We start from the raw sequence: 16875 nt of genomic DNA, 5'->3' as shown, positions 1-16875 counted from the left end.
TTTCACTAACAAATTCATAGTCCATTATTCCAAATTGTGGTCCTGATGCAAAAGACAGATTTGCAATTTGGGCTCAGCATCCCAAACACTATTTGAACAATAAATCTGCAGGTTTCCATTATGAATTAAAGCTTCATCCTCACTTAGGCAGGATGTTCATGGCAATAAAGGAAACAAAAGATTCTAGGTAGTTAATACTAATGTTTTCATAAAAATAGGTGGTAAGCAAGAATATGCATAATTCAGCAACATTGTTCTCTCAAATTACAGGTAACGAGCAACTTATGCGCATTTAATTTGAGCGCTTTCAGCTTTACACACTTGGGAAAATGGGAAAATCTTTGGGCAGCTCCCAACAAAAAATAGTAAAAGCACAATATGCTGCACACTAAAAACTTTTCAACATCTCACACACCCGTTTAGTCTGCTCCAACTGCTCTGCCAGTTCTTCCACAGCCTGGGCGTGTTTCTGCCTCATCTCCTGAATCTGTGCCTCATGGGTCTTTGCCTCATCATCCAGAGTCTTCTTTAGAATAGTCACTTCTTGTTCACGTTTTGACCTTTTAAAAACCCAGATATATTTCTATTAGATAGTAGTTGAGAATGCAGTGCAATACGTGTTCCAAGGGTGCAGTTGGAAGCTTGGCACTTATTTGTGGAGCTACTAAAGTACAAATTGAAAGGAACAACATGGCATAGGAAGAATAAGTTTTGGAACAAGTTCCACTGGAAGTGTAAAGCCTGCTGAACCCACTATTCCCCTCTATATTTTGAAGAGGTGGAATTGGTCTGAGCAGTATCAAACACCAAACGTTGCAATTACCTGAGTTCCTGCTGTGCTGCAGTCGAGTCCAGTGTGTCCTCTAGTTCTGTCTTGAGAGCCTCAAGCTCCTCACCAAGATCCCGCTTCTGTTTCTCTGCTTTGTTCCTGGCAGCCCGCTCAGACTCCAGGTCTTCCTGCAACTCTGTTATCTGAGACTCCAGTTCACGGATCTTCTTCAGAGCCATGTTCTTCTGAGCAGCTTCCTCTTCCACCCTAGACAAAACAGAGACATACTACACCAATGATTTCTGCTTCAATGACCATAAATAGCCATCTTATCTGCAGGAACGTTACTAATGCTGCGATTCTACACACTTAAGTTGCAAGAAAGTCCCAGCGAATGCAGAAACAGGTTAGGGATGCACTGCAACAGAAGTTAGTGTTGAATGCTAACCTGACAACACACCAGTGCTCTGGCCTTGTTAGAACCATAGTTGGCTTGTACTAGAAATGCTCAGTTTCAGCCTCCAACACAAAATAGAAGGTCAATAGGAAGTTGGAGAGGTTGAAGTGGGAGACTACAGCTTAATTTATGGCACAGAACTTCTATGGTCCACAGCACAAGCCAACTATTTACTTTATTGCTGCCTCCTGATCTTATCAAGCCATGTAGACCAGGAATTTCTGCAACAGATCCCATTAAAAAATTAATTTCCTACCAACACAACATTTGCAGTTGCATGAAACAGGGTTACCAGCTAAAAGTCTTAGACACTTAAACTGAGGCTTTTCATTCCTAAAACCATTTAGAGAAATCTCAGGATTCTAGCTAAAAGAACACAAAGGAAAATTTATTGCTTTTCCTAATTTCCAAGTAGACATTAAATTCCATGACCAAGGCCTTACCTAGCTAAAGCTGCTTGCAGCTCTTCCTCTTTTTTTGCCAGCTGCATTTTGAGCTCTGCTATTTGAGCCTGAAGTTCAGCTATTTGGTCATGAAGATCTGTAGAGTCTCCCTCTAGCTTCCTACGGGTCTTCTCCAACTCTTGCCGTTGCTTTTCTTCTCGGCGCAACCGTTCTGATGGAGAGAATAGAGCTGGGTCAATGGTTCATCTTGGCTCTTATAGCCCTAAGTAGTACTTCATGTGAAGAGCCAGAGTGCCAGAACCTGCATCCAAACATGTCAACAATTATGGGCCACAGTAACAGCTCCCAGTTCAGGTACCCATGTCAAAGAGTGAGTTTGACAGTATTGCCCTTCAAACTCCTCAGTGTTCATTCAATCCCCTCCATAAGACTGTTCAGTTAAGGCAGACAGTACTATTTCCAGCTGTGGAAAACCACCACAGGCATTCTGAGCACAATGCTAAAAATGCCCTCAGTCTTTTTTTTTTTTTTTAGTCAAATTAAGCAACGGCATTTATGCCTTATTAGCAATGCCACAAACTTATCTTTTAAAGTCAGTAGTAGAAGCAGCACAAACCCCAGTATTCCTGTATCACCGAATACACAAGAGCAGAAATATTTCCACAGCAGGAGGTGAAATGGAACCAGCTGCTCTTCTCCATTGGTCTGTTTTAGAGGTTTGTTTTTGTTCAAACTAAAGTCTAAGCTGGCAGTGTGTAACCTTCAGCCATCCATACACTGAATGGTTCTATTAAACTGATCAATACCTGTCCTACAAACCCAGTGGTATTAACCCATTAAAAGCCAACATGGTCAGAAATGCACAACACGCTGTGCAGAGAGAGATACTGATGGAGGAAAAGCTGATTAAAGCCACACTCTCTTAGGCCCTTCCCTACCTTCCAGCTCTGTAATCATAGTCTCGTGCTTGTTCTTGAGTTTAGCTAAACTCTTTGACTTCTCCTCTTCCTCAGTTAAGTTACTGGTGAATTCTGCAATCCTTTCTTCCAGTAATTTCTTTTCCTGGGGGAAACAAGGTATGAGTTGTATTGAAGAAATAGTTGAGAATACCTGCAGGCAGTTGAGAATACCTTAACATCCCTTTGCAATGCTTTTGATTTTTCATTAGAAAGCAAATACCCTGGAAGTGTCACAAGGGTTGAAGATCACCCAAACACAGTGGAATAGCCACCAATACTACTCAGGCTCCACATTTTATTAAAAGATAGCAGTGTTTAGTTTTGATGCAAACAGCCTAATGTTCTCTCTGAAGCAAGTGGGCATTTGATAGCCCAATTCTTACTCAGCACTGGAGTGCTGCAATCTAGTTTGTGTTCTATTTAGGTATTCAGTACTCATGAGCCTGGGGTAGTGTTGAAGGAGCAGGGCTAGTCTTGGCCATTCCCACTGACTCCTCCAAGTGTGTGGTACCTACTGCAATGAAGGCTTGAACAGAGATACAGCTTGTCTGGATCAGAAATCCTGTACTGTGCTAACAGCCACAAGAATGAACTTTTGAGAGCTCAACTGTTTGGCTCACCTACTTCCCCAGGAAGATTACTAGATACCTCTTGACTATATGATAAAGATTTATATGCTGCTCATGGTGTCTCTGCTTCCCCAGGTCTCTCCCCCCCACACACACCCCGCCGCCTCCAACAGGGCATGCACATACATATTTGCTGGGTAAAATAAATAAGTCTTGAAAAGCACTTAGAAATGAAGTATTATGTTGGAAGAGTGATGCTGTCCCCTACTTCCTCTATGTACTTTTCACAGGACAAAATGTAACCATCCTCACCACCTCATTACCAAGGGTCGAGTGAAAGCAGGGTAGCAAGAGGTTTCATGAACACCAAAGGAAGACCTCAAGGATGCCATATGGTAAGGCCATACTGATGTAATAAGCAGATTCAAGTTTTTAAAATTTGTTTTGTTCAAAAAGAGATCTGGGCTTGCCATGATCACCCCTTTTCTAATTTCTTTCCTTCTAGCTCGTGAATGGAGGGAAAAGATCATAACCCTTAGCATTATATCCACACCAATGTTAAGGTTAATTTCACTCCAGCAAACCAAGAGAAAACATTACTTAAGGTAGGTATGAAAAGAAAACTAAAGAGTGCAAATTGGGCCATTTTCAAAGATTAGATAACTATGCCCTGGTTGGGGGAAGAGGCAGCTCCTTATATGCTCTCTAGTTTTAAAGGAATTGTGAGTACTTGTCAACCACTAATGTTGATCCATTTTTTCTACTAAGTAGTTCTGCCTTGCTTTTTCAGCTAAGGTACAGTTATTCAGACATTATTCTATGTATTCCTGGGCTCATGCAAACTGCAGCAAAAAAATCTGATTAATTTGCAAAGGGCTGGTGTGTGGGTGGTCCTGCTGTTCAGCACAGGGGCTGAATTAAAATAGTACTTTGACTCTTCCAGTCCTTTGATAGGGTTCTTCAAGAACAGACTTGCTAAATTAAAAAATCATTTTACTGGAACCAGTACAACAATATGTTATTTTCTATCCAAATTAGAACATTCCGATTTGGACACAGCTATGATTTCCTAATAGCTTGCTCACAAAAACTCAGCTGCAACCCTAGATGAAGCTGGGAATGCCAGGGGTGAGGGGAAATCCCAGGTTGCATGGACTCTTTCAGAAAAGTGATATGAAGATGGTATCTGTCCAGTAGGCCAATGAAATTGCCCGTGGATAGAATATCAGCTCCTTCATGCAAAGTATATCTTTAGTAATCTCTGTCAGGTGGCACCAACATGCCAAGAGCACCTCAGTTCTCATGGATGCTGTCTATATTTCCTTCCTCCTATCATCCCACTACATGGGAGCTCTGTTTCTGCTTTACCTTGGCCAGTTTGCAGTTCTGATCTTCAAAAACTATCAGATCTTCCTCCAGCTTCTTCAATTTTGCTTCAGTGGTCACTTTCTCCAGCTGTAACTTTTGTCTGGCACTTTCCTCTTCCTCCAATTGCTCTTCAAGTTCCTGTACAAGGAACAAGAGAATATATGCATTTATTAGCTAGATAAACATTGGACCGCTTGCCATACTTTTAAAATGGTCACGAGGCCATACATGGGTCTATGCATATCAACAGCTAGTCATAAGATGAGCAAACAAACATGGTCCCAGGGTTTACTTGAAGCAGCATCATTTTCTACACTTCCTACTGAGACACCACTATGTACCAAAGATTATAACAGCTGCTGAGTGTTAAATTATAGCCCATTACCTGAATGTTCTGCTGCATTTTCTTTTTCTCAGCTTGCAGATGCTGGCACCGCTCCTCCTCTTCCTCCACTCTTGCCTCCAAGTCATGACAGATCTCCTCTAGCTCCTGTTTCTTTGTTTGCAGGCGAGCTCTGATCTCTTCAGCCTCAGCACAGAGTTCAATTTCTGCTTGCAACTGCTCTTGCAGCTGCATCTTCTCTGACATGAGCTGCACAAAACAAACACATCTCTTAAGTCAATCTGAGGCTTCTGTTATTTTACTAAAGATGGAATCAGCTATTTTTTAAAAAACCTGCTGGATTTTATTCACACAATGGTGCATTGAAAAAGACGTGGAAGTCTGCAGGATATTACACTACACTATATTTTGAATTAAAAGCTTTATACGATTCCTTCTCTATCAGACACGAAGTTCAGATTCAAACCTGATCACACCTTTGTACATTGTTAGCAGGATGGCCCAGAGGGCCCAAGGCCCATTTTGTGTGCCAGGGCCTGTATTTCCTGCCCCCTTCCACCCTGTTCTTTAAACTTATTAAAAAATAATAACAACTTTGCTTACAGCACAATGCTGGTGAAACCTTAAGCCACCCACTTTGTCCAGAGGCAGCTATACATATAAATTAGCATATATGCATTCTTCCATGGGCCTGTGCCCAAGCTCTTTAGCTTGTGCCCCCAATGTGCAGTGTGCTTCAAAGAGCCATTCACTTACAAAACACTATTCAAGATCAGCTGTGATGATTACATGACTTTCAAGCATATATATGTAACCAAGGAGCTGATCAGCCACTTTTATGAAGGACAACCATCTATTCACCTGTGACTGGAGATTCTCCATTTCAGACACTCTGTTTTCTGCAGCCAGCTGCCTTTCCTTGACTTTGACCAACTCTTCTTCTTTGGCCAGCATCTCCTCCTCCTGCCTGCTCACTTGCAGCAAAGGCTTCACCTGCAGGGAATCAATTGGAGCACAAGTTACCCACGCTTATCAGCCAGCTGTAGAACACTTGCTTTGTCTTGCACAGAGTTTCAGAGCCCTGGTGTCCCTCCCAATGGCCAACAAAGTCCATTGGAAGGAGGGCCAATCCTAAGTATGCAATACAGGACATGGAACTGGAGACAGTGCCTTTAAGGGAGAAGATTACATGCTCTTGTTTGGATCTGAAGCCTAATTTCCTATCACTGAATCCTTCCTCTGATTAGTACCTTTGTAAACAACCTCCACCACTGCCAGTTGCGAAGCTTCAAGTAGGCAGCACAATTCCTCTGGAGTACCTTCATTGCTGTTAGTTGCTGTTGGCGCTTGGCAAAAGCCCTGTAATGGGAAGAGGTGGGGAAAGCACAGGGTCAGATAAAAGCTAGATACCCTACTTACAAAGCCATGTTAAAATATTTCATTTGCTTTTCCCACTATATCATGCCTTCTCCATTCAAACGTTATGTTTGCTTTGTTTGTCTTTTACCACTATTTCTGTGAACATTTGATGGGGGCGGGGGGAGATGACTCAGTCACCAGTCACTCCATATTTCCCATCACAATCTATTTCTGTCCTACTGGGTTCATACCATATAGTGGAACAAATGCCACCAGCACTTTTTCATAATATAATTTTGATGCTTTATTCTTGTATTTGTACAAATTGTGATGAAAGTTCCAGAGCCAATTCATTCTTAAGAGTGTGGTAACATTTTACTTTGATTCAAATGTAAGCTTTACACAGTAAAGAGGGAACTTCAGAAAGCTCAGCATCCTGGAATTTAGATATTCCAGCTTGTGTGTACCTTGGAAGTAATCTCTCAAGCTTTCCTGAATTGTTAGAAAATCATGAGCCTAGGCCAAATGGTGTTTTTCAAAGTTATCTAGAATTCAGAATGCCAGTAATTTATTGCCAACTGGATGCAGATGTTAGCTAACAAGAAGGATTATACATTACTTTCAACATACTTTCTAGCCAAGTAGCCTCTACAACACGCTTGGAACCCAATAATGACATCTGTGATTTTCAAATCTCTTTCTTCTTCAAGGTGGGCAAGGACACCTGCTCGGAAAAACACTTTGCTCTGTCCAATTCGGTAAAGGTTTGGATCCAGCTCCAAGGCTTTGATCTAAATGGCAATGAGAAGAAAATATTTATCATTGACTAATGAAGAGAATGCATTGCGGTGTTTTTCTTCACACAATAACTGTTCCATGGTGACTTAATGCCACTGAAGAAAATAAAAGAGACCTGAGCTTTCCTGCTGAGATGCTCATACAAAGAGTAATCCAAGGCCGTAATCCTAATTCCTACTACCAGGGAGTAATGCCCACGTAATTCAACAGGACTTGCTCCTGACACGGCATGGTTATGATTGCACTGTAAGTGCATCTTTAAAATGTATGTAGTTTAGGAGCTGCTGCCACCAGTGATTGTTAAAGAGCATGCCCTGAAACATACTCCTCCTTATGAATGAAAAACCCATCAGGAGGTAATGTGGAATTCAGATGCATGCCAGTTCCATCTTGAAATTGCAACAATTTAAGAACACTGCTCCACAGTAATGATTCATTAGTGATAAGCCAAAATCCAGCAGGTCATCAATAGAAGCACACTTTTCATAAGAACACTAAATATGAATTATTGAAACATCTACCTAATGGATTGTATATTGCTCCCCTAATCCCTTCTTACGTTATCAGCAACAGGAGCAGAGGACTTACCATCAGAACACAGGCTTGCTTTCCATCCATGAACCCTTTGGGAATGGCATTTGGAGTCAGGATCTCATATCTAAAAGGAAAAATGGTACCATTATATGACTAGCTCATATTTGTTTGAATATTTGGCTAGTTTTCTTTGAAGCACATGTAAACTCAACGTAACAACCACTATTGTCAAGAAGGGTACCCAGTCAAGTCTCAACACACTTAGCAGCAATGCAACTGAAGATCTCTCTGGGGTGTTACCTGATAACACAGACGAAAAGAGTTGCGAAAGTGGTCCTCGAAGCAAGCCCCTGGCCTGCTAACACCATATAACTACTGAGTGGGCCTCTGACACTGCTTGAGGCTGAACGGGGCTTTAAAAGGCCGCCTATGAAGAATAGACTGCTAGCTAGCAAGACAATTCTCTTTACAAACTACACGCAGAGTCCTCTGACAACCTACGAGCACTTCACAGAATGCATTCAATACCATGCGGAGTAAAGCCAATGCCTCAGTTTTACCTTTGTCTGAACTCCTGGAAGACAACTCTGTTGGGAAAGCCTTGCCTGCAGATACGGATTCCCTCCAGTACTCCATTGCAACGAAGCTGATCCAGAACTAGATGTGGATCCAGTTTTCCAGCCTGTGAAGAAAAGACACGTTCTTATTATAGGACATGAGGCAGATGCTTGTGGATTCCCTGGTGGTAGTCAACAGGAGCATTTCTAGCAGCTTATATTGCACCCCTCCAAGAGAAGTCCTAGTCACAATCATGCTTCAACATGCCTTGCAGGCCTTTTCCCATCTGGCCTGGAAGGTTGGGGCCCTGAATAACTCCAGCCTACAAAAGCTGAGGCGACTTAACAGACTCTTGGGCTGGGGTGTTGTTTGTTTGGCGATGGGTTGTTGCTGATGGGTTTTTGTATATTTTAGATCTTGAGGTTTGTGTGGAAATTGTTTAGTTTGGTTGTGTATTTTTGAAATCTTATTTATTCATTACGATTACTTTCGTTATGTTGCAGCTATTTCCCCCCCATGTTGCAAGTTGTCTTGTCCTATTGTGCAAGCAAAAGGCTACACATGCAGTGTTGGATTCCAGGCTGTATGTTTTGTTTATTGTAAGCCAGCCAGCGAACAACAAACACTGTTCCTGTATTTTTTTTATGGGGGGGGGGGGAGTTCGTTTCTCAACCCCTACTCCCACTGCAAGTCACTAAGGATGTTCTTTAAAATGGAAAGTTAGGGCATAATTAAATACTTCACTATTTTAGTACTAAGTAAATGCCATTATTTCTCATTAGGTTTGCAAAGATCTTTCCAAGTGCAATGAAAAGGTGCCTTCTAATAGTCATATAGTGAGTAAACACAGCATATCTCGCAAAGGATTAACAACAAGAAAAAATCCAAGCTAAAGCAGCCACATACAAAGGCAGGGATACAGCTGTTTTTTTCCTCATTATCCCCTACCCCTAATACAGGCAGGAGTGGCAATCTATATTAATCTTCGTCACTTTTGATATGTGAGTATAGTGCAATGCTTCTTTTTATATGCATTACCTTCTTCTCATGGTTGGGGATGATGCAACGGACAAAGTTGGGGTTGGTGTTCCTCAGGGTAGCCATCAGCTTGGCCAGTTGCTCCTTGTACAGCTGTCCTACTGTTCGGAACATGCCCTTCCTGGTCTTAAAGGCCCCAGGCAATGCTGTGTCTGACATGCCAGCCACCTGATCCAGCCCAACTATGCGATCAACTAGAGGAAAGACACCAGATTGTTAATATTTTCCCCTAAACAGCTTTGGTGAGAGAATGCCAAACATATCTGGATACAACAAGGATAAAAGGAGTTTGCAGGATCCATTTGCTTCACTCCTCTACAGATGTGGAGGACCAATTCATCATTTGTATTGGGCAAAAACAAGGAGGGAAGAAAGCAGCCAACTATTAAAACTAAGATCCATGTCATGCCTGAGAGATTTTAAACTGCAATTTTATGCCAAGGTCTAGGAGTAAAGTAGAACTGGCACAATGGGTTTGATTTAGACAAAATATTCTCTCTCATGCTTGATGTAACCAAAAAGGAAAATCACTTCTCACAATGCTAGCCCCTACAGACTCAATATTTTCCAATGAATGCAACCAATTCAAGTAATGGAATTATGTAAGACAAAGTTATAGCAGTCAACAGTCAAGCCAAGACTGCACTTGGGAATTTTTTACAGGGTTCCTGCTGTAAAATTTAAAATATTTGATCAGACCTGGTGTAGAGAATCAGATGTGATTTAAAAATCCATTTTCTAGTACCAGACAATATCTGTAAGCTAAATATATTAACAAGATTCATTTCTCCTTCTCACTCTGATAAGGAGTCTCTCCCTGGTATATCCCATGGGTCATAAATGATAGAATTTATGAAATCACTGCCCAGTGTGCCATGTTATAATGTGCGTGTGTTAGCTGGAACAACTTGTCTCACTGGACACAAGGAGGCAGTTTAGTATTAGCATGTCACAGCAACTGTCCCTCAGTGCTAAAAGCAACTAAGCCTTTTGTTCAATTCTTTTATTTACCAGTTCGCCCTGTGCCATAAAAGAAATAAATTATGTAAGATGATTAAACCCCTCTCTTAATATTACTACAATGGACAAAAGATAGTTCAACCAAAATTAGTCATTCTAATCATCAGAATGAGCCTAATGGGATAGATCAGGTTTTTTAAAAATGCAATCCACCAAACCACTGAATTGTGCACTCAAGCCAGCCACTGCTTCACATAGCTCAATGAGCATGTCGCTGTCAAAAGCTTTTTCTCCCCTAAAAAAATAAGAAAAGACTCAAAGGAAGACCTTTAATATGTCAAAAAAGAGGACTGCATTAGAGACTGAAAGACAAGATCATTGCTAAGGGATAATGTACTTGTGCTTAAAATTATGATGCCTCGCCCCCCTCAAAAAAACCAACAACAGTAGAGTCAAGACTGGTATAGAAACAAGTTGTGTTACTGAATGGAATCTTAAGAAAAGTATTCACTGGCAACTTCTCTTAAAGTTGATGGCTAAACATCAGCAATTGTACTGATGCAGCAAAATATGTAATTTGGATCAGTAACATTAATAGTTCTAACTTTAGCCACTGGAGAACCTAATTACTGCTCCTCATACACAAAAATATTCAGGTTAGAGCCACATATGGTCATCACTCCATATGCCACCACTAGCAATAAAATAATTTATACAGTAATTTTAGATATTTGTATGAATCACTAAAGCAGTACCATCCATGTATTTTGTATTGCTGTGCCTGTGTGATCACACCTTGTTAACAAGATCAGTTATTTTTCCAAGCCCAAGAGGGTCTACTAGCAAAAAAGCAGAGGGACTGAATGAGACAGACAAGCAGGAATGGCAAAGGGGCAGATAAGATTTATTGGAAGCATTTCTTGCATGGCTCTAGAAGGAATCACACACGACACGACACCCGGGGTTTCTCAGTCACCTGGTTCTAGATGAAGAATAGGAAAGTGTTGATAGAAATAGGCTCTCTGAACGTTCTGCATCTCTGCAACAGAGACGTCAAAGAAAAACCCAAGAAAAGAGATAGTAACAGTGAGAGTCAAAGCAGATAATCCAGAGTGCAAGATACCTAATGGCACTGGAATAAGCAAAGAAATCCTTAGAGGCAATGTTTGGTTTCATCTCATTACATCCCATATTTGGATGTGGTAGAGTACAAGGAACATCGGTTTGAATGTTATTCTGGAATGCTGCCTGCCCCTGACAGTTTGACCCTTTTCCAATCTCTCCTCAGTTCAGCAACAGGAGGAGGAAAGTTTTCAGAATAAAGCATACACAAGTTTTGGATCACACTGATCACTGACATTTTAAGGGAGTAGAAAGCCCCTATATATATAAAGTGCTTAAAGATATTGGATAAGCACTCTAAGAAAAATATGCAAGAAATCTGGTTACATACCATCTTTCCACAGTTCAGAAACAAATTTATCAGAGGACTGGTGTAGTAGAGTAGCAATGTTGTCATTAAGGGGATCCATGTTCTTCATCAGCCACTCATCAGCTTTGTAGTCAACCTAGAGAAGAAATTAATTCATTAATATTAGCTACAAAAGATTAACCTTGCCTCAGTATTGAGTAAAAAGAGGCAAAACTGTGATTGCCACACTCTTGAAATGGAACATGATTCTAGAAATACTGTACTAAGTGGTGAAGCTTAATTATAGTTTATTGTATGATTTAACTCAGAGTAGATCACATAAGTCAATGGGCTTCAAGTCATGACAAACTTAAGTTACTGATCTCAGTGGGTCTATTCCAGCTATGACTTAGTTGGATACCACCAATGTGAATTATCCAGAGCACCACAGAAGTGCTAGTGCTAGTCAACAAGTGCTTAATCTGCCACTGTAAGGAGAAGAACGGAAAGGCTGGATCCGCAACAGTTCATGTGCCTTGCCATTAAATGGAAAGCTGTAGACCTTTATGGGAGCACACTGCTTCCTTTCCTAATGTGGAACTTGATCACTACATAGCTTTCACTAGCCTAAAACAAACCCTCAAATCAGAAGGACCTAAATTGTCCACAGTTCAGTAGCACCTCTTTGCTTTTCTTTCTACTACAAATACAAAGGCTTACCTTGCCAGCATAGTGCATAATGCAGAAATCAGCTTTGTCTTTTAGCTGCTTTGGCTTCTGAAATTTGGGGTGAGTGCCTTGCTCCTGCACCACCTTTTCCACAAAGCTTTTATCAGTAGCTTTGGGGAACCAGCATTCTTCATCCAGTAGGGCCAAGATGCCAGGAGGTCCAGCCTGTGTTAAAAAAAGAAAGCAGGTGGAAATCAGCACTGCTATAAAGATTCATGGTTTTGAACAAGAAAAGCGCACAAAATGAAATCTATCAATTGCTCTTAGCAAAGCAGCTTTCCAGATTGGCCATAAGCAGTCTCTAAACTATCCCATTTCTTGCTCCTTTTATATGCCACTTTTGAATTCTACATTTAAATGAGTTTTTGCCAGTTTATTCAAATTAAATTTATTATCTTTTAATTGTAACCTAGTGCCTTCCACCACGGAATCCAAGGCTGCTTACATGCTGTTCCCCGGCAGTTTCATACCTAGGAACTAACCGCATTCAACTACCTCCGCTGCAGCAAAGTGGTGGCCTCATAAGCTCATAGGCCACACTTATGTAGATAAATTCAGCTTCTTAGCATAAATCAAGAGGTTTGTGCATACGGGCCTTAAGCTCACTGCAATAACTGTTCTGTACTACCCAGGACACGATGCATGAGTCACTCACCGGTTTTTCTATAAGATCAATGCAGGGCTGCAGATCCAGGCCAAAGTCAATGAAGTTCCATTCTATGCCCTCACGCTGGTATTCTTCTTGCTCCAAAATGAACATGGTGTGGTTGAAGAGCTGTTGCAGCTTCTCATTCGTGTAGTTAATGCACAGTTGTTCAAATGAGTTCAGCTAATTCGGGAAAAATAGAACAACACAGGTCTAGGTGAATGCTGCCCACCAAACGGTTACCTACTAGTATCCCCATTTCTGAACCAACATTCAGCTACAGTTTCTCCACTGCCTTATTTACTGAGATGAAGAAGGCATCTTGTTAGGTGCTTAGCAGCACTCATTTGAGCATCAGTTCTAAACTTGGAGCAGCAGACATCTGCTCTCCACTTAGCAGCAATCCTGCATGCCAATTCTTACTTTACTGAAAGAAAGAGTATTTGACAGCAAACATTAAGGTTATTTATTTTGTTCCAAAATCATTTTTAAACACAGTCATTTTGGATTTTTCAGGCATACCAAGACCATAAGATTACATCTAACACTGAAAAACTAGGATCGGACCCTAAGTTTGCTCATGTTGGCTGAAGTGTCCCCTGAGGGAAGTTGCACTCATAATGCCCCCACCAGTAGATGGGGGAAATGAGATTTGCCAATTCCCATCCCATGCACCCCCTTTCCCCCCTGGTCTAGAGGGTTGGGGGGACCTCTGGGTTACAATAAGATACAGTGCACGGAGGGGGATCAGCAAAAACTGCCTGTTCCTATTTCTGCTAGAGGGATGCTCTGCTGGATCTTGGTCCAGTCCATGGAAGGAGACCTTCCATTTGTGGAAGCCTAGTTAAGATCCAAGCCAAAATCTTTCAAAAAAGGAGCTTATACTGGACTTTAAGAATGTCTCTAGCGTCTCTTCAAAAGAATTCAATTTTGTTCCTACTTGCTGCCTGGGATCACTGAAAAATTATGTGATACGAGTACACTATGGTCCAGTACATCCAAGGTGGGCTCCCTTGCATTCCTTCCTGATTGAGCCCTGGGATGAAACTGGAAGAACCACAGTTCAAGTGGAGGTTCTTAGTTGACATCCCTCCTTGAGCAACCCTAACATCCAAACACAGTATGTTGGTATTTAAAAGTGCGGCTGCCCTTTACTTACCTCAAAGATTTCAAAGCCAGCAATGTCAAGGATTCCTATGAAAGATGCTCCTTGTCTCTTTGTCTTATCCAGTGCCTTGTTGATACGCATCACCAGCCAACGAAACATGCGCTCATAAGTGGCTTTAGCCAGAGCCTCAATGGCAAAGTCAGCCTTTAAAAAAGGGGGTAAAAGTCACATGTACAACCCAAACCAGATGGCAAAAAAACACTATCACAATTGTTAAATTTAAGGTTGCAGTGCCTGAATCATTAGGAGCCCCATCAATTGTCAGAAAGTTAAATCTTTCGTAAATACTCGCCTCTACAAAACCACATGCGTCAGCCAATGCTACAGGGCTGGTACTACCATATAAAAGCCTGAAGCAAGAAGAGAGGCAACTCAGTTCAGGAGAAATTCCCTCTGGCCTGATGGACGCCAACAGTGAGATCATGGCTTTTTTACTTTTCAGAACATCATCTTCTTGAATTATGCAAAGATAATCTGCAAATATTCTTATCTTACTTTCAAATACGGAGGTTTTTTGTAGTTTTTTTAAAGGCTTTTGGAACTTTTCAGCTTTCATCCTGTTTGTACACACCATACTGGCAGCAGCACGCATACAGAATGTTGCTGGGTGGGGTGTGGGATGTGCATGGGCGCAGGAAAGAAACATGAACACCAGAGCTTTACATTCCCAACTACTACTCTTTGCATTGTTCCAATATGGAGCTTCACAGAATGACTCTAGTTAGAACCAGTTGGGAATTCACCCTTTAAAGACTTGAAATATATTCCTATGCACCTTCAGTTGAAAGTAAGCTCCACAGCATTCAATAGGACTTACTACAATGAACAGGACTGCAGTCTAACTCTCAACACACAGCTCATGCTCATTTCATTGAAAACCTATTTCACAGGTCCGTCTCTAGAACCACTTATGTGATCCACTGATCATCTGTCTACATGTCCGTGTAAAGATACTGCTTATTCTTTACTGTCTTTGTTGCAAACCTGTACAAAACATACCTGCTCTTTAGTTTGAGCCTTTTGGACGTAGTCTCGTCCCACTTTGATACGAGGGGTGAGAATTCCTCTGCTGAAGTCTGTCACATTGATACCCAGAAGATGGGAAACTTTCTGAGCAGCTACAAGAGAGAAAGAGCAAAAGCCAAGTTTTAATATTTGTTTCTTCCATTTTACTGTGAAAATGAGTATTTTTAAGTACACTGCTCTGCAGAGTGTCACTTAAGGGAACCTAACAACTTTTCAAACACAGGGAAAGTTGAAACCATTGTTCTTTGTGTGCTACAGATAGAGATACAGAGGGTTGATTATTGTTTTGTGTATGCCACTCATTTGTTAGAGAAACTCTAGGTTTAGTGCATGATCTGAAGGCAAAGTATGTAGCAGCTTGCTGAAACCAGGCAGGAATAAGTCTGGTCACCGTCTGAATGAGAGATGCCTACCTACTAACCCTATGCACCTAGGAGTTCCACATTGAAAGAACAGTGAGAGTTACATGTGATCATAAATTATTGGGTTTTCTAGGAAAGGATGACAACAATCCCTGCCTGTTTTTGATTGACAGACTTGCACTACCAAAGAAATATCTCCGTTACAAGCCTGCTTACCAAGGTGTAAATCAGTTTAAGTGCTAAATTCAGCTACTAAGAAAGGTGTGCTGATTTCTGAAGGTTTTTCAACAGCTTACACTTGGCTGCTTACAATTTCTTGCAGACTCGAGTACCTGCTGGTGGCTCCACCAATTCCATGAGCATTTATGAATGAAAGACTCCCTGATTCAGAGAACACAGCTACACTTCCCCTCACCATTTAAGGCACTTGAGTTGTAGATGGCATGAGGTCTGGCTTACTGAATCAAGGTTTTACTGCCCCTCTGGCTTGGCATCAGATTTCTAATATTTCTAATATTCTAATATTCAAATGCCAGAAACCATGATCACAGCAATTTCAAAACACATAGGCATCTGTCTCAGTCAGGAGTTTCACATTTGATATTAGAGGGCAACTGTGACATTTAAACTAATTTGTTTCAGCCGTGAATTGGAAGCAGGTTCCATCACAACCCCACTCAAGTCCTAAATGCATGCCAGCTCCCATTACACAACTGGAACTCAGTTTCTGGCTGTTCCCTCATTCACCTTCTGCCTGGCACAAGAAAGTCTGTAATGCATACTTGTTCTAAAATATAGATGAGGAGAGATAATCACTCCTATAGATCAAGAATCAGTATCTAGTTTTGATGATCAACTTCCTGCAAGTGACCCAACCCCAAACCAGTCAAGTTTGTGTCACTGTAGTTAATCCCAATCATACACAGTTGCTTGCTATCTATTAATTTTGTTGCCCATGTTCGGCTTTCCTCACCTTCTCGATGCCTTGTCTACTCTCTTCCTCCTATGTCCTGCATTTCTCTTCTGCATCTTTCCTTTCAGCTACCACCAACTGGCGCTGCTCCCTCACTCTTTCCCTACATTCTACACCCCTTCCTTCACTTGTCCTGCGTTCTATAATGTAATAGCAACAGGCATTACATGTGCCTATTCACGGGTGGTTGCAATTACACAGTGGATGACCCAATATTTACATGTAGATAATATGTTTGCCACCAGGAGGCAACAGCAGTTACCGAGGATATCCAGTTTACATCAAAAAGCCATCAAGGGTATTGCTGTGCTGCACACACTCACTAGAGTTCACTACAGTACATATTTCCACTCTCGTCTGACTTCATATGTGATGCCAAAATTTTAAGAAGTGGGCTCTTCCACAAAGCAGCACCGACTTCCGGCCCATGGGGGAATTTATTTA

At 41.4% G+C, this 16875-nt stretch overlaps 1 protein-coding gene and 2 long non-coding RNA genes across 4 annotated transcripts in view; 2 read left to right on the top strand and 1 right to left on the bottom strand.

The window, feature by feature from the left end:
- Positions 1-16875, top strand: part of LOC309379365 — a 271748-nt gene that overhangs the window by 186201 nt on the left and 68672 nt on the right. The window lies entirely within an intron of this gene.
- The window catches only part of MYH9 (myosin heavy chain 9), an 84699-nt gene that overhangs the window by 11093 nt on the left and 56731 nt on the right, over positions 1-16875 (bottom strand). For both annotated transcript variants that reach the window (XM_081928156.1, XM_081928155.1), the window contains exons 11-27: positions 15070-15188; positions 14062-14214; positions 12912-13085; positions 12248-12421; positions 11570-11684; positions 9157-9350; positions 8121-8242; positions 7615-7684; positions 6859-7019; positions 6120-6228; positions 5731-5862; positions 4912-5118; positions 4527-4664; positions 2569-2692; positions 1670-1841; positions 824-1036; positions 416-560 (exon numbers count right to left, since the gene is read on the bottom strand). In XM_081928156.1, the coding sequence (XP_081784282.1) occupies positions 416-560; positions 824-1036; positions 1670-1841; positions 2569-2692; positions 4527-4664; positions 4912-5118; positions 5731-5862; positions 6120-6228; positions 6859-7019; positions 7615-7684; positions 8121-8242; positions 9157-9350; positions 11570-11684; positions 12248-12421; positions 12912-13085; positions 14062-14214; positions 15070-15188 (2522 nt within the window). The remainder of the gene's footprint in view (positions 1-415; positions 561-823; positions 1037-1669; positions 1842-2568; positions 2693-4526; positions 4665-4911; positions 5119-5730; positions 5863-6119; positions 6229-6858; positions 7020-7614; positions 7685-8120; positions 8243-9156; positions 9351-11569; positions 11685-12247; positions 12422-12911; positions 13086-14061; positions 14215-15069; positions 15189-16875) is intronic.
- On the top strand, positions 3452-16870 carry LOC309379366. Its single transcript, XR_014172452.1, has 3 exons — positions 3452-3553; positions 8901-9028; positions 15781-16870. It is a non-coding gene; the product is annotated as an uncharacterized lncRNA (long non-coding RNA).

This window comes from Podarcis melisellensis (genome assembly GCF_964234715.1).
Source record: "Podarcis melisellensis genome assembly, chromosome: 10".
Lineage (NCBI taxonomy): Eukaryota > Metazoa > Chordata > Lepidosauria > Squamata > Lacertidae > Podarcis > Podarcis melisellensis.
The sequence above is the reverse complement of the archived record's forward strand: the minus strand, read 5'-3'. Positions and strand labels throughout refer to the sequence as shown.